Source organism: Megalobrama amblycephala, linkage group LG2, assembly GCF_018812025.1.
Source record: "Megalobrama amblycephala isolate DHTTF-2021 linkage group LG2, ASM1881202v1, whole genome shotgun sequence".
In the NCBI taxonomy this organism is placed as follows: Eukaryota; Metazoa; Chordata; class Actinopteri; order Cypriniformes; family Xenocyprididae; genus Megalobrama; species Megalobrama amblycephala.
The window spans coordinates 1,293,041-1,320,637 of record NC_063045.1 but is presented as its reverse complement, the minus strand read 5'-3'; the positions used below and the strand labels follow the sequence as shown (position 1 = coordinate 1,320,637).

At 36.8% G+C, this 27,597-nt stretch overlaps 2 protein-coding genes and 2 pseudogenes across 2 annotated transcripts in view; all 4 read right to left on the bottom strand.

The window, feature by feature from the left end:
- Nucleotides 1-27,597, bottom strand: part of LOC125263100 (zinc finger protein OZF-like) — a 252,439-nt gene that overhangs the window by 82,670 nt on the left and 142,172 nt on the right. The window lies entirely within an intron of this gene.
- LOC125263097 (zinc finger protein 665-like) lies at nucleotides 2,800-13,803 on the bottom strand. The gene is made up of 2 exons (XM_048181968.1): nucleotides 11,607-13,803; nucleotides 2,800-5,118 (listed from the first exon to the last, which is right to left on the bottom strand). Exons 1-2 carry the CDS (start codon nucleotides 11,638-11,640, stop codon nucleotides 3,683-3,685), a joined length of 1,470 nt encoding a protein of 489 aa, XP_048037925.1. The 5' UTR covers nucleotides 11,641-13,803; the 3' UTR covers nucleotides 2,800-3,682.
- LOC125263115 lies at nucleotides 14,284-18,114 on the bottom strand (annotated as a pseudogene).
- LOC125263119 lies at nucleotides 18,130-20,934 on the bottom strand (annotated as a pseudogene).

The window sequence follows — 27,597 nt, the reverse complement described above, 5'->3', positions numbered from 1 at the left end:
ATCTGGTCTTTCCATTTCACAAAACCTGCAACAATATCTACATGTTTCTGAACAACACTCTCATATGCTGTTCTCAGCCTTTATGTACACAAAGCAACTTAAAGCAGAATGGTTCATTTTTAAGCGAGATAAGCAATGCATCTTAATTCTTTAAACTTGACATTGCACTATATACAAAACTCTATGCCCCAACCATTCATTTTTATCTAGTTGTTAATTCTAGGGCTGTTCCTTTTTTCCTGAAACTGGCAGCCCTTGTCTGTTGATCATCAGCTCAGCGGCGGATCCTCCTGTTTGCTTTGACCGTCAAACAGACAAGTGCAGCCACACACTTAAAAAAAACACACTTTCTGCATAAATCTCTGCTTCAATTCATTTATTACGCATGCAACACTCCCGGGACCTGGAAATTGCTTCTCTTTCTTTACTTTAATCAAGTACATTTAATTCAGTTATCTTTAATTTAATTTTGGTTAATTTTGTTGAAGTCTTAGGCAGTATCATCCAGGCACTCGCTCACAAGGAGCCACACAAAACAAATATAAGCAAAATTGCTTACCTTATTTGTACAGTGGCTTTGTTTTGTGATGTCTCGTGCCCACCGTGGTCGTATCCCGTCCTCTTCCTGGCCGTCTCTCGCCAATTATGTTGCAGAAAATTTGATGTCTCAGTGTCCCTTCAGTTCTGGTCTCAAAGAAAGCTCTCAGAGTCAAAGTTTGAACTTTATTTTCAAGCAACAAAGTGAGATGCCAGCTGTTCATCTGAATTTGTCTCAACAGTTTCTTATCTATTATTTCGCCCCTCCTGTTTTCTGTTTTTCTTTTGCCTTTCTCTCTAATTGTGGAATTCTTCCAATTGTTGGTCAACCCTTTTCTCATAGACAAAATGTACCATTTTCCAAGGACATTTAACTCTTCCCAGAGACAAGAAGCCTCCATGTGACAGCTTTTATCAATAGTATTATTCTTTTAACAGCCACCTGTTATTTACTGCAAAAAGCAAAATATGCTCAGTGACCAAGCTAACATCTCAGATACATTTGATCTTTGTAATGACAGTCACGTGAGGCATCAAAACACTTCTGGCTTTTCAAAATAATTTTAAATAGAATAAATAATATATTTCATCACAACATGAATGGATTCTCCCTCCAGCAGCTTCATTGGATTTACACAGCCATTCATGTTTGAGCCTCTAGAACCAGAATAAAATTCAGAGAATCATCCTCATCCCCCTCGGTCTGAAACTGTCTGAGCGTGCCTTGCAAAAAATATTTTCCTCCCTTTTATGACAGTCAACGAATTAGTATAACCTAACTAAGCCAAATAAAGACTATCAATAAAACATTTTGCCACTTTACCATTTTTATTATTATTTGTAATATGCATTTCCATGATTTAGGCATAAATATCAAACTGTAGGCTGTAGTAAATAACAGTAATGACAGGAAGTCGCGATTGAGCGGGCAAACCACTGATGCTAATGCACTTTAGTTATTATAGTGTTAAGCTGCGGCTACTCTCGCCGATTGATTGCATCCAGAATAAAATTCAACATAAGCTTATATTATTTAAATACCAATGTAGTGGAGTTTATTTTTTTATTTTGATAAACATGCCACAATATAACATTGCGACTATATGAAAACTGTTATAAAAATACAGATTTGTGAGCATTAGTGGAACTTGAGGTTTCAGAATAAACACAAAACTCACATCACTTCACATATTACAAGCAGAATCACTGAAGAAAAGATAATCCTCCTCTGCTGAGATCTTGAGAGATATAATGTCTTTTATCTTCAGGTGATTTTTATCTAAGGCTGTGGCTGAAGTCAGTTGTAGTTCTTGTGTTTCTCTTTTCTTCAGTGATTCTGCTTGTTAACAGCAGGTGTTCATCACTACCGTTCAATCATCACTTAAAGGTCCCTTTTTTCGTGTTTTTTTGAAGCTTTGATTGTGTTTATAGTGTGCAATATAACATGTGTTCATGTTTCGCGTGTAAAAAAACACAGTATTTTTCACATAATTTACTTATCTGTATACCGCTGTTTCCACTGTCATAAAAACGGGCTGATGACTTCCTTGTTCTATGAAGTCCCTCCTTCAGAAATATGTAACGAGTTCTGATTGTGCCAGCGGTTCCTGTGTTGTGATTCGACAGCAGTTTAGCGCATCTTGCCCGGAAAGGTCACGCCTCTTACCATAACGTGGAGATGCACGCGCTCAGTGTTATTGTAAACATGTCTTTAATTTTACCCTATCAATTTGAGCCGGAATCAGACCCGGCGATTGGACTGCGGGATGAAAATAACAGCGTTTCGACGACATGGCGACAAACACACTCTACAAACGCAACTCTTGTGTATTCCTGTGGGCGGAGGTTAGTCAAAAAACTGTTTTAGTGACGTCATTAAAGAAGGAAGTAGAGGGATGTAGTCCAAACTGGCCGTTCGATGTAGGCGACTTCTGTTAAATAAAATATCTCGCTTGGCATTGAACTTTGAGCTTTAAAATTTTACAGATTTTATTTATACTCTAACAACAACATTACACACTAACTAAAGTTTGAAACATGGGATCACGAAGAATGGGACCTTTAATTAATCGCTTACTTATATCATTAACTTTAACTCTGCTTCAGTGTTACTTTAACACTATTTAGAGAGGGACCAAATGTATAACATTAAAATATAGGCAAAATACTTCTTACATAAATGTAGATTCTTTAAATTTATTAAAGCGTGCAAAATCATTAAAACAAAAAAGAGTATTTCATGGCTTTTAGATGTAACAAATTATGAATTTATTCTTGATGAATGAAGAATCAGCAGACAACAAAAGTTTAATACTTTGTGAAGCATAAACAAAAAAAGTAAACATAGAAACAAATGAGACAGATCTCTCTTATTATTGACTAACAGGATAGCAAAACATTTCAAACAGTTGAAAATCTACATGACAGTATATCTTACATCTGTGTTTTGTAAATACACTATGTGTGGAAGAATGACTAGTTGAAGAACAAGTAAATCAGCCTCTTCTTCAGCTTCCTGAACAAGAACAGTTCGAACCTGTAAAAACCTTCTACTTTCCTTCATTAAAAGTGTAAATAAACTGCAAATGACACATGTATTATAAGAAAATTGAACATAAAATGAATCTTGAAAAATTATAATTATATACAAAAAAAATCTTTGTCCATCTTTGTTACGTGAAGTGTATGCAATAGAGATGAAGCTTAAACGGATATCCACCAATAAGGGTATTTAATAGGAAACACGGAGCCGAAGCATAACATCACATATAACTAACATTTAGAAGAGACAAGGAGTGAAGGGAGTGAGTCCATATATATAGGGAGTGCTGACGAGGAAGTCCAGGTGATGATGATGGGGAGATGACGAGGGAAGTGAGTGCAGGTGTGGAGAACAGGAGGATCATGGGAATTGGAGTCCAGGAGACAAGGGATCTGTGACAATCTTTGAGTAGATGTGAATCTCACAGATGAAACTGTTCGTTTTAAAGATGAACTTCATTCACTAAATAAATTAAGATTATGTTTCTTTGTCTTGTTGATTGCTGTGGCTGGTTAGGACAGATTTTATTGCTCGATGGTATTATTGGGTCACGGCTGATGAGGATCTGGCATCAGACCTGAAAGTACTGGATCTGAAGATGATCTACTTACTGTGATTGTGTTTTTTATGACTGTGTAGAGCAGATGATTGGTTGAAACTCTTCCCACATGCAGTGCAGTGATACGGTTTCTCTCCAGTGTGGATCATCTCGTGTGCTTTCAGATGTCCTGACTGATTGAATCTCTTGTCGCAGTGTGAACACTTGTAAGGTTTCTCTCCAGTGTGGATCCTCTTGTGTGTTTTCAGATGATCTGACCGACTGAATCTCTTGTCGCAGTGTGAACACTTGTAAGGTTTCTCTCCAGTGTGGATCCTCTCGTGAGCTTTCAGGGTTTCTGACAGACTGAATCTCTTGTTGCAGTGTGAACACTTGTAAGGTTTCTCTCCAGTGTGGATCCTCTCGTGAGCTTTCAGGGTCATTGACCGACTGAATCTCTTGTCGCAGTGTGAACACTTGTAAGGTTTCTCTCCAGTGTGGATCCTCTCGTGTGCTTTCAGATGTCCTGACTGATTGAATCTCTTGTCGCAGTGTGAACACTTGTGAGGTTTTTCTCCAGTGTGGATCCTCTCGTGTGCTTTCAGATGTCCTGACTGATTGAATCTCTTGTTGCAGTGTGAACACTTGTAAGGTTTCTCTCCAGTGTGGATCCTCTCGTGAGCTTTCAGGGTCCTTGACCGACTGAATCTCTTGTCGCAGTGTGAACACTTGTAAGGTTTCTCTCCAGTGTGGATCCTCTCGTGAGCTTTCAGGGTCCTTGACCGACTGAATCTCTTGTCGCAGTGTGAACACTTGTAAGGTTTCTCTCCAGTGTGGATCCTCTCGTGAGCTTTCAGGGTTCCTGACTGACTGAATCTCTTGTTGCAGTGTGAACACTTGTAAGGTTTCTCTCCAGTGTGGATCCTCTGGTGCTGTTTCAATTCTCCAGCTGAAATAAAGGTCTTCTCACACTCAAAGCACATATGATTTCTTACACCAGTATGTCTTTTCTGATGTTCTTTTAAACTTTGCATCAGTGAAAAACTCTTTCCACACAAAGAACATGAATGTGGTTTCTCCTGTGAATGAACTTTCAAGTGGATCTTCAGGACTGAAGCTGTCAAAAATGTTTTGCCACATTGATCACATTCATGCAGTTTTTCTCCAGTGTGGATGATCATGTGTGTCTTAAGGTTTCCTTGTTGTCTGAAACTCTTTCCACACTGATCACATGTGAACGGTTTCTCTCCAGTGTGGATGATCATGTGTGTCTTAAGGTTTCCTTGTTGTCTGAAACTCTTCCCACACTGATCACATGTGAACGGTTTCTCTCCAGTGTGGATCCTCATGTGATCCTTGAGACTCTGTTTGCGTGTGAAACTCTTTCCACACTGATGGCAGGTGAAACATTTCTTGTCTCTTTTTTTCAGTAAAGAAATACTTTTAGTCTGTGAGCGAGTTTTTTTTCTAGTTTTGACATGTTGCTTCTCCTCCATCAGGTCTGAAATTACAGAAAAAAAAAAAACACAATTATCTAACATAATATTAACATTTAAAAACTACACAATAGTGATTCAGTTCTGACAGTCTCTCAGATGGATATAAAAATTATTTTAATTAAAAACTGTAATTACTGCTTTTAAATGAACAATTAATTAGCCATTGCTTATTTTTCACTCAACACTGTTACAACACAATTTTTCTCCTTTTAAAAATTAAGTGTTTCTTAAAGTGGCGACACCCAGGAAGTGACATCATTTGAACTCTAGAGTATGATGGAAAAATCATTCAGCATTCATCAACCTTGTTACCAAAGTTATAACAGGGTTATATAATAACTTTATATTATGACATAAAAGTACAAACCTGATTCCACTGTACAAATTGTGAATAAAAAAGGAATGCAGTAATTTACAAATCTCATAAACTTATATTTTATTTACAATAGAATATAGATAACATATCAAATGTTGAAAGTGAAACAATTTGAAATGTCATGCCAAATAATGGCTCATTTTGGATTTCATGAGATCTACACATTCCAAAAAAGTTGGGACAGGTAGCAATAAAAGGCCGGAAAAGTTAAATGTACATATAAGGAACAGCTGGAGGACCAATTTGCAACTTATTAGGTCAACTGGCAACATGATTGGGTATAAAAAGAGCCTCTCAGAGTGGCAGTCTCTCTCAGAAGTCAAGATGGGCAGAGGATCACCAATTCCCCCAATGCTGCGGCGAAAAATAGTGGAGCAATATCAGAAAGGAGTTTCTCAGAGAAAAATTGCAAAGAGTTTGAAGTTATCATCATCTACAGTGCATAATATCATCCAAAGATTCAGAGAATGTGGAACAATCTCTGTGCGTAAGGGTCAAGGCCGGAAAACCATACTGGATGCCCGTGATCTTCGGGCCCTTAGATGACACTGCATCACATACAGGAATGCTACTGTAATGGAAATCACAACATGGGCTCAGGAATACTTCCAGAAAACATTGTCGGTGAACACAATCCACTGTTCCATTCGCCGTTGCCGGCTAAAACTCTATAGGTCAAAAACAGCCATATCTAAACATGATCCAGAAGCGCAGGCGTTTTCTCTGGGCCAAGGCTCATTTAAAATGGACTGTGGCAAAGTGGAAAACTGTTCTGTGGTCAGACGAATCAAAATTTGAAGTTCTTTTTGGAAAACTGGGACGCCATGTCATCCGGACTAAAGAGGACAAGGACAACCCAAGTTGTTATCAGCGCTCAGTTCAGAAGTCTGCATCTCTGATGGTATGGGGTTGCATGAGTGCGTGTGGCATGGGCAGCTTACACATCTGGAAAGGCACCATCAATGCTGAAAGGTATATCCAAGTTCTAGAACAACATATGCTCCCATCCAGACGTCGTCTCTTTCAGGGAAGACCTTGCATTTTCCAACATGACAATACCAGAGGAGAACTGGTCCCCCGACTAAGCCTGGTTTCTCCCAAGGTTTTTTTTTTTCTCCATTTTAACAACTATCTGCCACTTGATTGCCACCTGATGTCACCTGATGGAGTTTGGGTTCCTTGCCGCTGTCGCCTTTGGCTTGCTTAGTTGGGGACACTTGACATTTGATATTCAATAGTATTCTTGACATTTATTCAACAGTGCTTTGATCTGCCTGCATTGACACTCTTATTTAAGAGCTGCTGTGCAGCCAAATTATGTACCAGTTATCAATGTAAAGCTGCTTTGACACAATCTGCATTGTAAAAAGCGCTATATAAATAAAGGTGACTTGACTTGACTTGACAATGCCAGACCACATACTGCATCAATTACAACATCATGGCTGCGTAGAAGAAGGATCCAGGTACTGAAATGGCCAGCCTGCAGTCCAGATCTTTCACCCATAGAAAACATTTGGCGCATCATAAAGAGGAAGATGCGACAAAGAAGACCTAAGACAGTTGAGCAACTAGAAGCCTGTATTAGACAAGAATGGGACAACATTCCTATTCCTAAACTTGAGCAACTTGTCTCCTCAGTCCCCAGACGTTTGCAGACTGTTATAAAAAGAAGAGGGGATGCCACACAGTGGTAAACATGGCCTTGTCCCAACTTTTTTGAGATGTGTTGATGCCAGGAAATTTAAAATCAACTTATTTTTCCCTTAAAATGATACATTTTCTCAGTTTAAACATTTGATATGTCATCTACATTGTATTCTGAATAAAATATTGAAATTTGAAACTTCCACATCATTGCATTATGTTTTTATTCACAATTTGTACAGTGTCCCAACTTTTTTGGAATCGGGTTTGTAGACGTATGCCGGTATACGGTAATATGGTATATCACAATAATGATCATGCACCATATTGTTATCATGAGCACTTCGAAATTCTATGAATAATAATTTATTACAAATTATGCAGATATTTATTATGCATTTTAAGAATACTTTTCCCATGAACTGTTTAAAATGCACAACACCGCTGTAACAGCCATTCAGAGTTTTGTATTCACAATTGTGTTCATCACAGCACCAAATAATTAAAGGATTAGTTCACCTAAAAATGAAAATTCGGTCATTATTTACTAGGGATGGGGATCTTCAGTCACTTCACGAGCCGATCCGATTCTGGGAGTCACGATCTGATTCCAAAAGGATTCTTGATCTACTTTTTTTTTTATTATTATTAACCCTCTGGAGTCTGAGGCTGATTTGGGGCTTGGAGAAGTTTTGACATGCCCTGACATTTGTGCTTTTTTCAGTTGTTCATAAACATATAAATGACAAAAGTGTCATTACACTGTATTCAGCACAAACTAGGCTACAATAATATGTGAGGAACATGTAATATGTGAGGAACATGTACGTACATGTTTGTATTTTTGAAGGAATAATGTTTATGCGTGGTTATTGAAAAAACAAAAAAACTTAAGTCACTGAAATAAGGCCAAAAAAAGTATATTAAATCTGTGTTCACAAGACTTTTGGGAATTGGAGGTTGTAGACTAGAGTTTTTGCTTCAGAATTATGTAAAAATTATGCTGCCTACTCCTTCATATAAAACAATATATTGATTTAGTTTTTGTAAGACACTTTTTGTCAAGAAACACTGTATGCGTGGGGGCGTGAATCTGCATAAATAATGGGCCATTTACACCTGAGAAGACAAAAGAATCACATAATAATGACCTGAAATGACTTGCATATTAATGAGGCCTTTCAGTCAGGTAGGCTGTGAAAAAAACCCTCTGTAATAATGTCTCAGCTCATCATAAACAGCAATACTGTGAAATATTATTACAATTTAAAATAATGGTATTCTATTATATTCTTTAAAATATAATGTATTTCTGTGATGCAAAGTGTCTGAACAATTATGTTACCTCTATGGCATTTCATATAGGCTTTTAGCTTAAAAGCATGCACATTTGGAGAAATATTGATGGATTCTTATATATTTATGTCAATTTTCTATATTGAGAAGTAATATTTATTGTCATCACTATGAGTGCTGGATACTGTGTTTTTAATTCATACTTGCAGCCAGAGGGCGCTCTGTACACCTTTAGGCCACAAATTCATATAAAGAAGAAAAGGAACTAGGAACTAGGAACTAACGGCATGTCTTCTAGAGATCACTAACCATAGCTTTAACATCCAAATAAACACTTTTCAAGACAATAAATACACGATTGAGACGATGTATGCATGTATTGCCTCAGAATTTGCATCTGAATAGCGCTGGCTCCGTGGGCGTGGCCGCATTAGCGGATAATGAGCTGAATCACAGACTTCTGACATGGCTCTCTTTTCATACAGATTACATAAACACAGAATGTTTGTTTTCGATTTGACTTGCATGATTTAAAACCTGACATTTGAACGTTTCTTTAGACGTAAGTGTCATTTTTTTTGTCATTAGTATTCATAAGTTACAGTTCATTTTCTGAGAACTATCAGATTGGACTTCGTTCAGAGGGAGAGGAGAGATCACGCATCATGTTAGTTTTCTTTATTTTACAAAAAGCACAACATTGTGTTTTTACTCTGAGTGAACACAAATAAAAGAAGATATTCTATAGTTTCAATGGATATATTACTTATGTCTCTATGACAAAAAATGACGGAGTATTTTAAGTCTGTTTTGCTGCAATGTGAAAAAAATCCTGCAAAACGCGCCGGCGCATTTTCAGACCTCAGGGAGTTAATCAATTAGTTTACCGACTTAAAAACCTTAAAATCATTACATTTACATATCATTACATATCATCAGTAATTATAGGTAGGCCTACTTTTTTAAATTACAAATTACAAAAAATTAAAACAATTGTTTTTAATGTTAAGAATTTTAAACTAGTATAAGATCAAAACATACAAGCAAGTAGCAAATAATAAAGAGGAGCAACGAAACATATTACAAGCATTAAAGAGTGCTTTCAGTATTTAAGATTTTCTGAATGTTTTCATTCTCATGTTTAGTCTACTGTCGTTTGTTTGTTAATTCATGTACAGCGGGAGATTTAATAAGTTGCATTCATACACAGATCTCTTTTGAATTATATTAAGAAATGCGGTTTGTCCTGTCCATTTAATCCCTTAAATGTGCCCTAGATTCAAAATTTGAATTTAGCTTGGCATAGTTGAATAACAAGAGTTCAGTACATGGAAAAGACATACATTGAGTTTCAAACTCCATTGCTTTCTCTTTCTTATGTAAATCTCATTTGTTTAAAAGACTTCCGGAAAACACGCAGATCTCAACATAACACCGACTGTTACGTAACAGTCGGGGTGTACGCCCCAATATTTGCATATGCCAGCCCATGTTCCCAACATTATGAAAGGCATTAGACAATGGCAGCCAGTAACGTCTGGATCTGCACAGGTGAATCAACAGACTAGGTAAGCAAGCAAGGACAATAGCGAAAATGGCAGATGGAGCAATAATAACTGACATGATCCATGATATCATGATATTTTTAGTGATATTTGTAAACTGTCTTTCTAAATGTTTCATTAGCATTTTGCTAATGTACTGTTAAATGAGGTTAAAGTTACCATCGTTTCTTACTGAATTCACGGAGACAAGAGCCGTCGTTATTTTCATTTTTAAACACTTGCAGTCTGTATAATGAATAAACACAACTTCATTCTTTATAAATCTCTCCAACAGTGTAGCATTAGCCGTTAGCCACGGAGCACAGCCTCAAACTCATAGAGAATCAAATATAAACATCAAAATAAATACTTTACTCACATAATTCGAAGCATGCATACAGCATGCATGACGAACATCTTGTAAAGATCAATTTGAGGGTTATATTAGCTGTGTGAACTTAACCTGTAAATGTGCTGTAATATAATCGAGAGCTCGCGTGGCAGGGAGTACGCGAATTAAAGGGGCGGCGCGCTGAAAAAACATCAGTGCATAGTTAATGATGCCCCAAAATAGGCAGTTAAAAAAATTTATTTAAAAATTTATTTGAAACTTCACAGACACATTCAGGGGACACCTTAGACTTATATTACATCTTGTGAAAAAGCATTCTTGGGCACCTTTAAGACAAAACTGGCTGTGTTTACATTAATTTTGCATCATAAACCATTTTGAGACACAAGCACATTAAACCACTTACACGGAGCACTCTTCACAAACAAAGCATCAGTAGGCCTATTTAAAATTGAAAGCAGTCCTTGTGTAAGTGAGTTTCATATTTTAAATATATAAGTCAACTGCATTCCAAATGACATAAATGATGACTTCTTAGAGCATTTGTAAGGAAAATACCGGCAGGCGAGACCGCGCAAAGCTTCAAGCTTTCTGAACTTTATGAACGATTATTTTACGGAAGGTGGAGTGGTGTATGTGTGAGGAATTAGAAGCAAGCAGAATCCGGTTGTTTCTAAAGCACACTCAGCATCATTGTGCATCTGAATAAAAAATAAGCTCAGAATCGATCCAGAAGAGAGAATTGCGATGCATCAATTTTTTTCTCCAACCATTATTATTTACTCACCCTCATGTCATTCCAAAACCAGTAAGACTTTCATTCATCTTCAGAAAACATTTTTTTAATGCAATTTGAGAGCTTTCTGCTCCTCCATGAACAGCTATGCAACTACCACTTTGATGCTTCAAAAAGTTCATTAAGGGATCATATAAATTATTTATACGAATTGGGCGGTTTAGTCCAAATTTTTTGAAGAGACTCAATCACTTTATATATGATGAACAGATCAAATTTAGGCTTTTATTCACATAAAACATGTGAATAAAAGCCTAAACATCAGTTGTGGTAAACAACACAACATTCTTGTTACGCAGCATGTTTGAGCTCCTACAAGAACCAATGAGGTTCGCCCTAGGGCCGTGTTTTCACTGTTATGCTATTCTCAGCCTTCATGCACACAAAACAACTTAAAGCAGCGTTGTTCATTTTTAACACACTTATGGATCAGGATCTTTAACACACTTTCCGTGTATAACATAAGAAAAATTGCTTACCTTGTTTGTATGGCAGCTTTGTTTCGTGATGCATTGTCCCAACACGCCCACCGTGGGCCTATCCCGTCTTCTTCCTGGCTGTCTCGCCAATTATTTCGTGGCAAATTCGATGTCTCAGTGTCCCTTCAGTTCTGGTATCAAAGAAAGCTCTCAGAGTCGAAGCTCCAGGTCGCAGGAGTTTTAACTTTATTGACAAGCAACAATGTGAGATGCCAGCTGTTCATCTGAATTTGTCCCTGCCAGGGCACAATTCTTATACAGTGTGTTATTTCACTCCTCCTGTTTTCCCACAACTCAGTTCTACATCTTTTCACTTTTTAATTGTGGAATTCTGCCAATTGTTGGTCAACCCTTTTCTCATAGATAAGATAAACCATTCTCCGAGGACAATCAACTCTTCCCAGAGACAAGAAGCCTCCACGTGACAGCTTTTATCAGTGGTCTTATTCTTTTCTCAGCCACCTGTTAATTACTGGAAAAATCCCTGACCAAGCAAAATATGCTCAGTGATCAAGCTAACTTCTCAGATGCATTTGATCCTTGTAATGACAATCACGTGAGGCCCCAAAACACTTCTGGCTTTTCAAAATAATTCTACATAGGATAATTCACAACCTGAATGGATTCTCCCTGTAGTAGCTTAATTGGATTTACAGTCATGTTTGAGCCTCCAGAGCCAGAATCCAATTCAGAGCACAGTGACGGGCTACTGAGAATCATCCTTGTCTGCAACAGAATGGTATTGTAACTAGCGATATGTAACAAGCATCTTAAGACTATAAATAATATAGAATAAAACATATCTTGCGACTTTCCCATCTTGATGAAGTAATTGATGTAGGTTAGTAAAAATATGTGCAAACTAAGCAAACAGTATTTATGGAGATAAATTGTAGCCTATCACAGGGCAAACATGTGAATATTTACACTAGGCATTATTGTCATTGTATATGCACCATGAGTTCATTCATTAATCGAACCCATACATGCATGTGTTTGAATGCCATGGGCTCATGTGATAGCATCATAGTATTTTAAGTAACACATTCTAAGATTTTTTTAGCACACATGCACACACTCGCTAGTCAGAAATCCAACATGGCGGCCACGTGCAACTATTCGATACCTTACATGGGTGATACATCCGCTTTTGTTTTTTTGGTAATATAAAGGTGTGATGCCCCACCCACCTTCTGCTGATGCTCTTGTTCAGTTCCTCCAGCTTCCACTGTGGCCCATCAACCTCCAGGATGGGCAGAAGCACCACAATACCATACAATACTTATACCCTAAACTCTACTCTTTAAATAGGATAAAACAGCACAATATGTCTCAGAATCCATGAGGTCCATGACATTTACTGTTCCATCCTTTTGTACATTATTAATATAGGGAAGGACAACCAAATGTTCAGGCAGGCCTGAAATATAGAACCCATTGAAATCAATTTAATCTTATCTAAGTGACCCAGGACAAGCAACCTCACGCATGATCTTCATGATCTCTTAATCCTGGATCCTTGCCGTCCACTTGGAGATGGTTTAGATATGTGATTATGTGGTTGTGTCTACAGGGAAATTAATTAACGTTACATACATACTGTACCAGTAGCAGCATCATTCATCCAAGAGCTTATATCAATATTTCAGTTGGTCAGGAATCTATTTAATACCAGTTCTAGAGACGATACCCATTCCTACTTACAAACATCATCATCTTGTTGCGGCTCAGGCTGTCTCTCCTGCTGCTGAAAATGAAAAGTATGTTAGATTTGATATGAATAACACAAATAAACCAGTAGATGGCGCTCAGGCACAAATTAGCAAAACAGAATAAAGATCAATTTATAAAAACCTACAAAAACACTACTAATCTTGAGTGACATTTAACGTTATGTGGGCAAAATCGAAATAAAAGCAGATTCATAGAGCTTACCTTTTACTCTGCATCCGTTTGCTGGGAGTTGACTGTTAAAATAAGACATGCGCAGTACTCCAAATATGTTAAAATACATCTCGTGGGTGCTCACATTCAATAAATCTCTTTCATTTACAAACGTAAGACATGAATAAACACCATTAATTAAGTAAAATATTGTTAAAAATAGATTTTTTTGTTAAAGCTGCAGTCCACGTGATTTTTGGCCCTCTAGCGGTTAATAAACAGAACTGCACGCATCTTGCAGAAGAACATTGTAGCCGGAGATACTTTTCTCCGCGTATGTCTATGGCGAGTCACGCAGTTACTGTGATACTCTGCGGCGGGTCCTACCAGTCCGGTCTGAAATAGTCCGAATATAAACACTTATTATAAGTGAACCATAATGATTCAGGGCAAGACAAAAACACGGTTTGGAAAATGGAATCATGTTGTACATTCGCATTATATCATTTTTGTAAATTTTGAACACATAAAAAGTTGCGGACAGCACCTTTAAAAAAAATAATAATTTTGTTGGCAAACAGTTTATATATAGTATATCTCCATGATAATTAATTTATCTAAGATTTTAAGTGAATCAATTAAGTGAATTTCCCATTTAATATCCAAATTACATATATCTTAAAAATAATAAATGACAACACTCTAATAAAGTAACGTCACACTGACTTAAGGACTGACGACTAGCATGTGTGGGGTGAAATATATTAAGCAATTAAAAGATTTAATCCAGAAATTTAAAGCCCAAAGCACAATATTTTAATGGCTTTTAAATGTTACTAAAATTATTACAATATTCTTCATGCAAGAATAATAAGTAGATAATAAAAGTTAACTGGTCAAGCAAATATAGAGTGTAAAAAATTGAGAAGGATCTCTTCTAATACGAAAAAAAAAAAAAAACAGACCGTTTGAACCTGTAAAGAAACAAATTTCCTTCATTAAAGTACAAACAAACTACAAGTGATGAGCATCATATAAATTTTACATATTTTTTAGATATTGTCCATATTGTTGATGTGAATCTCACAGTTGAAACTGCTGGTCTTAAAGATTAACTTTTTTCACTGTGACAAATTTAGATGATGTTTCTTTGTCCTGTTGCTCGTTATTATTGTGTCAGGTGAGTATGTGGCTTCACGCTTGACAGCGCTGGATCTGAAGATGATCTACTTATTGTGATTGTATTTTTTATGACTGAGTAAAGAAGATAATTGAGTGAAACTCTTCCCACACTGATCACAAGTGTAAGGTTTCTCTCCAGTGTGGATCCTCTCGTGGGTTTTCAGATGTCCTGACCGTCTGAATCTCTTGTCGCAGTGTGAACACTTGTAAGGTTTCTCTCCAGTGTGAGTCCTCCAGTGAATTTTCAAATCTGCAGCTGTAATAAAACTCTTCCCACACTCCAAGCACTTATGATCTTTTAAACCAGTATGTCTTTTCTGATGTTCTTTTAAACTCTGCAGAAGTGAAAAACTCTTTCCACACAAAGAACATGAATGTGGTTTCTCCTGTGAATGAACTTTCATGTGGGTATATAAGCATGAAGCCCTCGAAAATATTCTGCCACATTGATCACATTCGTACAGCTTTTCTCCAGTGTGGATGTTCATGTGTGCTTTTAAACTGTATGATTGACTAAAACTCTTCCCACACTGATCACATGTGAACGGTTTCTCTCCAGTGTGGATCCTCGTGTGATTCTCAAGACTCAGTTTGTATTTAAAACTCTTTCCACACAAAGAACATGAATGTGGTTTCTCCTGTGAATGAACTTTCAGGTGGCTCTTCAGGTATGAAGCAAACAAAAATGTTTTGCCACATTGATCACATTCATGCTGTTTCTCTCCAGTGTGGATCATGTGTTCCTCGAGAGTCTGTTTGTGTGTGAAACTCTTTCCACACTGATGACAGGTGAAACATTTCTTGTCTCTTCCTTCCAGGGAAGAAATACTTTCAGTCTGTGAGAGAGTTGTATCTTCAGTTTTGACATGATGTTTCTCCTCCTCTTCACTTTCCTCCATCAGGCCTGAAATGAAATAAATAAATAAAAATAATTTAAATGCATTTTCATAAATCACAAATGAGGTATATTATAGGCTGATGGGAATATTTCAGTATTTATTTGTGAACTGATGTGAGCATTAGGATTTTTTTTTTAAATTCTGTTAAAAAACATGGGAAGCGGCAAAGCATTTCATTCGTATGTTGACATTAGTGTGGCTATTAGCACTGTAAACTTTTGGCATAGTTATTCTGTAGTAATTTTGTGCGTCTGTGGTAAAAAGAAAACATCAGGAGCTTGAAAAGAGAATTTGAGTCCAGATTGAGTCAGAATAAGGCCTTAAATATTAAAATCATCTCTATTTAAAAGATTATAGTATTATCACATATGACACAAACATACAAACTAATAATACTAATGACAACCATCTTAAGACATTGCTTCTTCTGAGTCTTCTCATTAAAGGTGCAATATGTAAGAATTATGTCCGCTAGAGGCCTATTCAAAACAAAGGCGTAGCTTGATGATGCAAGTTTGAGCCCGGAATCTTGGGACATGTGGTCTCACCTCAACGGACGGTGCAATAGAATAGGGATAGGACTCGGGAAGAAATCATGTTCATGGATGCGATTATTAACGTTACTGTAGTGTGAAGCAGAGCAGGAGCGAGTGTTGTGGAGCTGAACGAGGAGCTGGAGCGATTGATCAACACGCCTCATGAGCAGCGGGACTTTTATTATGACACAGCTTCCGCTTTTCCGGTCATGAGTATGAGGTAACGCAGCTCTGTTTATCATATTAGATACATTTGAGAGTGTTGAAAATGATGTTATAACGTTACTCTGTGCGTTCGCTCGGCGGCTGCTGTGAGACACTGTTACACACTGCAGTAAGATAGATCGATTTTACAATATCATATTAAATGCTGGATGGCTTGTGTTGATAAATGGCATGAAATTAATTTTAAAACGTATTGTATGATGGAGAAAATTCTGCATTACTGTTACTAAAAATAAAGATGCATCTGATTATGCTATGTTAGCTACTTCACAAAATAGTGTTTTTCTCTGAGGCATGGCAAGGCAAGGCAAAAAAAAAAAAAAATCAAGAAAATTAGATTTAAACAATAAGACTAAAAGTGTTGAGCTATATAAAAACAATTAGTTTTCTGTCTATAGATTAGATGTGCCAATATTCGGTAAAGCGATATCACGATAATGAATATGCACAATATTGTTATACTTCAGAATACCGTAAATAATAATTTATTATTACAGATTAATACATTTTTTTATAATGCATTTAAGAATACTTTCCTCATCAACCGTATAAAATGCACAAAACCGCTTTATTCTGCGTCAAAGGGACACACACGCTCAGATGTAAACAAGCCCAACATGCATGAGAAGCACATGGTGGAACGAGTGAAGGAGATGCGCTGAATGAAAGTGCACGTTCACTCTCTGACAGCACTGATGGAACAGCAGAAATGCAGTGGTTACCCCGGAAACCTAACAATGATTAGTTAGAAAACTAACAATGATTAGTTGTTTTTTCTTAACTAACATTTACAAAAAAATAATACTTTCTGTAACAAATGTAGCTACTGATCAATCTTAGTTAATGCATTAAATAATGAGACCTTATTGTAAAGTGTTACCTGTTGTTCTTTATAGCCTAATTCATTTGCACTTTAATCAGTTAGAAAATTTTACTTTATATATTTTCATGTGTATTGTATTAAAATATGCAGTTCTTTTTGTTATAAGAAAGAGAGTTCTTAAAAGTTATACTATGACAACACTTTTTTTGCAACTATTGTGATAATACCGTATACCGTGATAAAAGCTTCAGAAATTAATCGCAACATGAAAATTTGATACCGTCACATACCTACTATAAATATATCAAAACAGTTTTCCCTTGACTATTAAAATGTGTAATATATTAAAGTGCCTTTGGTGTTTCCATGGTTTCTACAAAATAAAACGGAAACCGAGGGTAACGCGGGTATGACACAATTGACAGGCGACTCCTCACACGTCCCGGAGCCTTGGTTAAAATGGCAATTTTCTCACGACATTGTAAGTACTCAAGTGAACAAAATATATAACACTGGCCTAGTGGTTTTTGGATATTTTACTGCAAAAATATTACATATTACACTTTTAACTGTACATGTCCATATGAATCTAAATACAGTCCGATTTACTAGCAACAAATTATTTAGATAGCAAGTTTATTGCCACGATAAAGAACATGACAAGGCTGTATCTGTTCCCATTAAATCACCTCACAGATAAACGTTTGAGATAACATAACATTCAATAACACTAACATTATCACTGTAAAATGAAACAAAGTTAAAAATGACACAAAACCAACCGTCCATGTCTGAACGACTTCAACATTTTCCTCAGATCGTTTCGTGTTTAACTAAATCACTTTGCAGATGCCAGAAAAGACGATTACAGGGTACTTTATCCGATGAAAATAATTCAGAAATAACCTTGTAAATGTTGCTAAGACGAATTGTGTAAATACGCAAAATATCTGAACTGCTGAACTCACCTCAGAAGAAAACAAACAACAAACGCGATGACCGAACGAGCGAGAAAAAAAAACTACTGATGACGTCAGAGCGGCGACACTTCTTCTTCGTCTGGTTAATGGCCGATCACTTCTTAGAAGTATTACCGCCCCCTACTGTATGGACTTGGTGCACAAGATGGCGCCGGTGAGCTTTTTTTATTGCATGAAAACACAATAATGCAGTAAAAAAAATCACATAAACCACTAAAGAACAGAGCACAGTTATAGGAAGAAACAGAAAAAGAAAAAAAAAAGGAAAATAAAATTTAAAAAGATTTTATACATCAGAGTCTCAATATCAATTTCTTCCACTTTTCAATTTTACCATTCTTATAGATTTACACAAAATCCAAAATTCTTCCTAAAAACAGACAGATACAAACAAGATAACTGTATCAGGCCTATTTAGTAGCCAATGTAATTTAAATGCATTTAATTTTCAGTGTTTGTATTTCCCCTGTGTGTTACTATTAATTACTGTGTTTATTAAGTGCAAGAGAAATGAGTAAAGAGCATCTGTTGCATAAATCATTATCAGTCAAGTGTCTATAAGTAGCACAAACAGCATATAAAAAACTTAGCTATATTAAATGGCTTGTGTGAACAGCAGTTAAAAATGTAAATTAATCACAAACCTTTGTTTTTATCTGAAAAGATAATTGAAGTAATGATAATTGAAGTAAAGAAAATGTAAAATATGTAGTGATCGTAAGGAGCAATTGATGTAGGCAAGTGAAAATATGTGCAAAACTGAGAAAACATTATTTATGGAGATAAATTGTAGCCTATCACAAGGCAAACATGTGAAAGTTTACAGTAGGCATTCTTGTTATATGCATATGCACCATGAGTTCATTCATTAATCGAACCCATGCATGTATGCCTTTAAATGCCATGTGATAGTATTCTATACTGTATTACAGATTTTATCATAAGTGATTTTTTTAGCTTTCTCCGGCGTAAAGCAAAATTGGACATGTGGGTTCAGGCTGCTTTAATGGCTGGATATTGCTTGAAAATCTTTGACCATTTCCTTAAATCTAGGACAACAGAATGGTCAGGCAGGCCGGAAACAAACCAGTGAAATCAACTTAAATCTATTTAGTCTCACAAAAAATGACCCAGGACATGCAACCTCATGCATGGTCTTCAAGATGAATGAATCCTGGATCCTTGCTGTCCACTTGGAGATGGTTTAGATGAGGAGTTAATCACAGTGTAAAACATGTAATTTCCTGTTGCCAACAGGTGGCGCTATGACTGTAACTGAATATAGCCATGTAGATGTCTTCAGGTCAGGAAGTTTGGGCAGATCAGACATTGTATACCCGAGTTACAACACCTTCCTCTTTCATGGCAAAACATCAAATTTGTTAGACACACCTTTTGGTGAAAATTCAAGATCTTCTCAATTTAATGTTGCAAAGGACTTTAGATTAGACTGACCAAATGTGATGTTTATCTGATAAAAACTCTAGGAGGAGTTTGTTAAATGGAAATGGAAAAAATTGCAAAGATTTTGCAGAGATAATTCAAAATGTCTCACTACTTGTTAATTTGCAGATTTTGGACTTTTTTGTAGGGATTGGGCTGTTACATCTGTCTACTGAATTTCATACCTGTACATGAAATGTAGTGCAAAGGGCGCTTAATGGAAATTTTATAGGTTGCGCTATCAAGCCTTTGTGCCACACCTCATTCTGAAACCCATATCAGACGTACATTTTCACCATTTCTGATGCGTGTGCAAAGTTTCATGAGTTTTCGAGCATGTTTAGGCCCTCAAAAATGTGATTCATTTCAGAATAGAGTAATTGAGCAATTACAATAGGGTCACACCATCAGTGCTCGGGCCCTAATAACAAGATACTTCATAAAAGTAAAGCACAATGATATATTTTATACCATGAAGAAAATATACAAGAATAAAAGTTTTTTGATAGTCCATCTTAATGAACTTTCTTTACTGTGACAAATTTAGGTGATGCTTCTTTATCCCGTCACTCGTTGTGGCTGGTTAGGACAGATTCATATTGAAGAGATTTTATTACTCGATGGTATTATTGTGTTCGATGAGGATGCGGCTTCATTATTGAAAGTGCCGGATCTGAAGAAGATCTACTTACTGTGATTTTTTTTTTTTTTTTTGTGACTGCGTAGAGAAGATGAATCAGTGAAACTCTTCCCACATGCAGTGCAGTGACATGGTTTCTCTCCGGTGTGGATCCTCTCATGTATTTTAAGATGAACTGACCGACTGAATTTCTTGTCGCAATGTGAACACTTGTAAGGTTTCACTCCAGTGTGAATTCTCTGGTGCAGTTTCAAATGTCCAGCTGTAATAAAAGTCTTCTCACACTCAAAGCACATGTGATTTCTTACACCAGTATGTATTTTCTGATGTTCTTTTAAACTTTGCAGACGTGAAAAACTCTTTCCACACAGAGAACATGAATGTGGTTTCTCCTGTGAATGAACTTTCAGGTGATCCTTCAGGACTGATGACCTCAAAAATGATTCACCACATTGATCACATTCATGCAGTTTCTCTCCATGTGTCTCTTAAGGTTTCCTTTATGTGTGAAACTCTTCCCACACTGATCACATGTGAACGGTTTCTCTCCAGTGTGGATCCTCATGTGAACCTTGAGTCTCTGTTTGTATGCGAAACTCTTTCCACACTGACGACAGGTGAAACATTTCTTCTCTCTTCGTTTCAGTAAAGAAAAACTTTCAGTCTCTGAGCGAGTTTTTTCTCTAGTTTTGACATGCTGCTTCTCCTCCATCAGGTCTGAAATTACAGGGGAAAAAACTCAACAATTATCTTACATAAAATTAATATTTAAAAACTACACAATAGTGATTCAATTCTGACAGTCTCTTGAATGTATATTACATTTATTTTTAATTAAAAACTACTTTTAAATGAACAATCAATTATCCATTGCACATTTTCCACCCAACACTGTTACGACACAATTTCCTCCTTTTAAAAATTAAATGTTTCTTAAAGTGGCGACACCCAGGAAGTGACATCATTTGAACTCCAGAGTATGATGGGAAAATAATTCTCTAGAGTAGTTAGTTATAAAATATGAACTTCATATTATAACATACAAGCATACGTGCCGGTATACGGTAATGTGGTATATCACAATAATGATCATGCACAATATTGTTATCATGGGCACTATTACTATTCATAATTATTTATGAATTATACATAAACTGTTTAAAATGCACATCACCGCTGTATGCTATCTGCTCTCTGATGTGAACAAGCCCAACACACACGAGAAGCACATGGTGGGACGAGCGAAGGAGACGCTCTGAATGAAAATACACATTCACTCTCTGACAGCAGCTGCGCTACTTTCTGTTTCTGAAGAGCATTTCAAATGTTTTAAACATCCATTCAGATTTTTGCATCACAATTGTGTTCATCTCAGCACCAAACACTTAAAGGAATAGTTCACCCAAAAATGGAAATGTGGTTATTAATTACCCGCAAATTACCGATTAATTCATCTTCAGAAAACAAAAATAAGGATCTTTTTAATGCAATTTGAGAGCTTTCTGCTCCTCCATTGACAGCTACGCAACTACCACTTTGATGCTTCAAAAAGTTCATTAAGAGATCGTAAAAATATATGAATTGGCAGTTTAGTCCAGATTTTCCAAAGAGACTCAATCACTTTATATGATGAACAGATCAAATTTAGGCTCTTATTCACGCAAAACATTCATCGACTCACACATTAGTTGTGGTAAACAGCACTCTCATGTTACGAGCTTCTGAAAGAACCAATGAGGTTCAATCTAGGTCTTTGATGGTGGTGTGGTGTTTGTGTGTGTGTATACATACATTGAATACTTTTTCACAAAAGTTTCCATACTGTCTTACTTTGTTTGAAAATCTTAATTTATAAAGAAAACGTGATAATAATAGTTTGGTTCGTTTTGTTGAAGTTTTAGGCAGTTGCCATCCAGGCACTCGCTCACAAGGAGCCACACAAGACAAATATGAGTAAAATTCCTTACCTTATTTCTACAGCGGCTTGTGATGTCTCGTGCCCACCGAGGTCCTATCCCGTCCTCTTCCTGGCCGTCTCTCGCCAATTATTTCGTGGCAAATTCGATGTCTCAGTGTCCCTTCAGATCTGGTATCATAAAAAGCTCTCAGAGTCGAAGCTCCAGATCACAGGAGTTTTAACTTTATTTTCAAGCAACAATGTGAGATGCGAGCTGTTCATCTGAATTTGTCTCTGCAGGGCACAATTATTATACAGTGTGTTATTTCACTCCTCCTGTTTTCACATAACTGTCCAAGGACAATCAACTCTTCCCAGAGACAAGAAGCCTCCACGTGACAGCTTTTATCAGTGGTCTTTTTCTTTCCACAGCCACCTGTTATTTACTAGAAAAATCCCTAACCAAGAATGGTAATTTTTTTCTCCCTTTTAACATATTTTCCCACTTTACCATATTGATGAACCAATTGATGTAAGTGAAAATATGCACAGAACTGAGAAAATAGTATTTATGGAGATATATTGTAGTCAACTCAAGTCAAGTCAAATTTATTTATATAGCGCTTTTTACAATTGGTAATTGTTTCAAAGCAGCTTTACATATTAGAAGCACAGAAAAAAGGGAAGTGGTTAAAAATGAGCTGTACAAACAAGCGTGGTAATATGTAACATATACAAGATGGTGCTACATTAAGCCAATGTCGGCTGACTCCCAGGGGTGGAAAAAAACCCCTAGGAGAAAAACCCAGCGTGCTAACACTGGGAAAAAAGTCCTAGGAGGGAAAAAACCCCTTGGAAGATATATATAATATATGTAAATGGATATGGAGATCAAAATCTGAATTATACATTTTTATTATAGAGATTAAAAATAGATTATATATAAATATATGTAAGCGGATACGGGGATTAAAAATCTGAATTATAGATGCAGCCAGAACTGGATCTGTAGGCCCATTGTCTCCTGGGCTACGTTGTAGTCAGGTCCAGACACAGGTTCTCCATCTGATCTGGATACGGCCTGGATCCAGCACCCGGCAAACCTCAGGATAAGCAGAGAGACAGATATTAGCGTAGATGCCATTCTTATTCTGATGTACAGGTATATCTAGTGTTATAGGAAATGTTCTCGGTTCCGGCCGACCTAATTATTGCAGCGTAACAATCCTTTAACGGATTTGAAAAATGTAAATGTATTGATAATGTGTTTTGTGTATGCAAGAGCAAAGAGATGTGTTTTTAGTCTAGATTTAAACTGACAGAGTGTGTCTGCTTCCCGAACAATGCTAGGAAGATTGTTCCAGAGTTTAGGTGCTAAATAGGAAAAGGATCTGCCGCCTTCAGTTGATTTTGATATTCTGGGTATTATCAACTGGCCTGAATTCTGAGATCGCAATAGACGTGAAGGACTATAATGCATTAAGAGCTCACTTAGGTACTGGGGAGCTAAACCATTTAGAGCTTTATAAGTAAGTAGCAAGATTTTAAAATCTATACGATGTTGTAGCCTATCAAAGGGCAAATGTGTTAATATTTTATGCAAACAACTCTAATCGTGGTTGTAACTATATTTACAGTAGGCATTATTGTCACTGTATATGTATAAAACAGTTCTCTGTAAAAAACAAAACAAAAACACACACTCATCTCATATCTGACGACGCATACGCATCTATAATGTTGTTTGTTGAAAAGAGTCAGAGTGAGGCTAAAGTATGTTTCTGTTGATGGATACGCATTCTGGCCTCCCCAAAACTTTGTTCAATGCGAGTGCTGTGTGCTCTATGGTCATTTACGCCGTCATCACCGGGGAGTTGATAGCGCGCGAGCACAGGTGAGACCTGAACAGCACACGTTGCAATCTGCATTTAAACTAAACTCATTTAAGCCTTGCTAATTTAAACATTCATGAGCAAGACGCCAAAGAGAACTCACACACTCACTGTGAGAAGATTTGTGCACTCATCTGAAGTGCGTGTGTACAGTGCACAGATATCGAGTTCTCTTTCAAGTCTTGCGCTTGAACGGACAAATTCAAATGTCAACATGCCCATCATGTCGAGTACTAGCAAACATAGTAGGTTACTCAGAAAGAACGCATGTGTACAGTATCAGTGTGCTGTATCCGTGACAGCAGCCCTTGCGTTCTTGCTGTTTTTAATGTTAAAGGTGCTAAAGAGGATGTTTTGTTTTATACATTTTTGCAATATTACTTGAAACTGTCTTTACTAACTGATAAAAGACTATTTATTAGGTGCACTGAAAGTAATAATATTAATATACATCATCTGTGCACGAGGTAGGGCCTTAAAAACATCAGCCATTGGCCCTCTGGCTTGTCAATCACTGCCATGACGTTCCTTGTGAGAGACGAGCGCAGCTGCGCGCTCCAGTAACTTTCCACACTCCACAGGCGCCGCATGCAATGTTTTTGTCAGGAGACAGGAGTAACAACTGCAGATTATGAGTTACCTGCGGTGAGTCCGACATAATGAATCCAAAAAACACGACACAGCGAATGCCGGTGGTAAACACTCGTGTTCCAATACTCGTGCATGAGTTTTGGGAGGCGTTCCCTCGAAATTCTTACGCATGCGCTCATTTCAAAAACTCAGTAACAGTCTTTGGTTTCTCAGTCGACGAAAAGATCCTCTTTGGCACCTTTTAATCAAACAACAAAAGACAAGCCAATCCCTCATTGCTCTTAAACAGAATAGCTTTTGTAACTTTATAATTAATATTGATTAATCTTTATTTATTCAATGAAGATTATATGCAATGTTGGTTTACATTTGATTAGCTACTTTATTCAATTTCTGTACTTTAAAGGTGCCCTCGAATGAAAAATTGAATTTATCTTGGCATAGTTGAATAACAAGAGTTCAGTACATGGAAAAGACATACAGTGAGTCTCAAACCCCATTGCTTCCTCTTTTTTATGTAAATCTCATTTGTTTAAAAGACTTCCGGAAAACACGCGGATCTCAACATAACACTGTTACGTAACAGTCGGGATCATTAATATGTACGCCCCCAATATTTGCATATGCCAGCCCATGTTTGAGCATTAGACAAGGAAAGGCAGTATTAACGGCTGGATCTGTGCACAGACTAGGTAAGCAAGCAAGGACAATAGCGAAAATGGCAGATGGAGCAATAATAACTGACATGATCCATGATATCATGATATTTTTACTGATATTTGTAAATTGTCTTTCTAAATGTTTCGTTAGCATGTTGCTAATGTACTGTTAAATGAGGTTAAAGTTACCATCGTTTCTTACTGTATTCACGGAGACAAGAGCCGTCACTATTTTCATTTTTAAACACTTGCAGTCTGTATAATTCATAAACACAACTTAATTCTTTATAAATCTCTCCAACAGTGTAGCATTAGCCGTTAGCCACGGAGCACAGCCTCAAATTCATTCAGAATCAATGTAAACATCAAAATAAACACTGTACTCACATGATTCGATGTATGCACACAGCATGCATGACGAACATCAATATTGACTGTGGGTGCATGACTGTCAATATTTCAGTGGGTCAGGAACCTCATTAATATTGGGTCGATACCCATCCCTACTTATAAACACCATCATCTTGTTTTTGCTGCACAGGCTCTCTCCTGCTGCAGACAATTAAAAGTATGTTAGATTTACAGAAATTATATATATGCCTAAACTTATTCATTGGCAGACAAGACATGAAGAAATTAATATGCTGTGTTATAACTTTATATATATATATATATATATATATATACATATATATATATATATATGAGCAATATCACACTCGTAGCCGTGCGATATGGCTGTATATCAGCACGCTGTGATTCGCCTGCGGCCTCGTGCCGTAGGTAATCACAGCGTGCTGATATACAGCCATATCGCACGGCTACGAGTGTGATATTGCGTTTATACAACAGTTCGACGGCACGAGTGTGTAAATAAAAACAACAACGGAGTGTCTTTAAAACCGTCTTTTGTGCGGCACTACTTCCTTCCGCCACGGATTCAAAACTCAATTTGACAGTTGAACCAAGCCTCCGTTACTAACTCTAAAATGTCACTTCAGAACTAGTAACCAAGGAACGTTGAGTCGCTTCATTGAAACACATTGAATTTTGTACAGTATTAGAGAGAGAGAGAGAGTGAGAGAGTAGGCTATTACCTGTGTCTGGTATATTGCATTACATTCATTCTTCAAGTCGATGTCCATAATATAATATCCTTTATACAAGTCCGTTTGAATGTCCGCTGAGGAAAGCGATCTTTGTAATTGTCATTTTTTACAGCTTTGGGAATTTTCTATAACATCCATTACACCACAGCGCTAAAACAACTTCCTTTGCAAAAGTTCCTTTCAATTTAAAAGTCTCTTGTGCTTCACTGACTCATTCTCCTGTAAAGTGTTGCCGCCATCTAATGGCGTATTAATGTAATGTTCACTCAATCCATATTACTCATTGGACATATTTATATAAAATAATATTTATTGAACAACAAATAAGCACAATTGTACAGTTCAGTCAAACAGAAAGCACTAGTTATTAAAAAAAAATAGGTCACCATTTACGCTGGTATGTGGGTTTTACAAATATTTAACGAATGAAAAGGATTTTAAAGAGCTTGTGCCAAAACCTCCTAACTCCATTGGATCCTCAAACTGTCAATCAAGCCTCATTAATCCGCCTCACCTCCTGAATAAAGTGCGCACGCAGTTTGGACATCTCCTCTGTGCAATGCAAAGGTAAATAAAGATCTGATGTTTGAAAAAAATTGTAAAGCGTTTTCTTTACTCAAAAAACCATATGTTTATAAAGTTTAATGTTTTACGTATTTGAAGAGTGGAGAAGAGTCTGATATGTCCCGTCTAGTTGTAGCCAATATGCTATATAAGGATGTAACATAACGTTTATTATTATCAAATTTAATATAGCACAATTCGACTTGCTCTGGAACAAATAATAGATTAACAAGACCAAAGATTGCCCGTTCTATGTACTCAAATTGAATTATGTCTCATGTTTAACCACTATAAGAGCCAGCGGCAAATCCCCGAAGCACTGGCCGAGATGAAGCTGTTCTCGGCGGTTACAGAAGCACTGAACGGCCGCTGACGCACTCGAGCTCGCATCTCCGAAAACGTCAAAACAAATTGTAAAATAGGCGCTGTTATTAAATATGAGTCACATATTTCAGGTCTAAACAACTACATTCTCGCCTAAAAAACTATTAAAACTACAGTTCGTGGTACAAGAAGTAGTATTTGTAAAAATTACGGTTGATTTGATCGACCGCCATGACGGTCACTTCAAGCGGAGTGATACAAACGGTGAAAAGGCAGTAGGAGTGCTGTTATCACTGAAATATTGCATGGCTATCAGCCAATCAGATTCGAGAACCAGACAGAA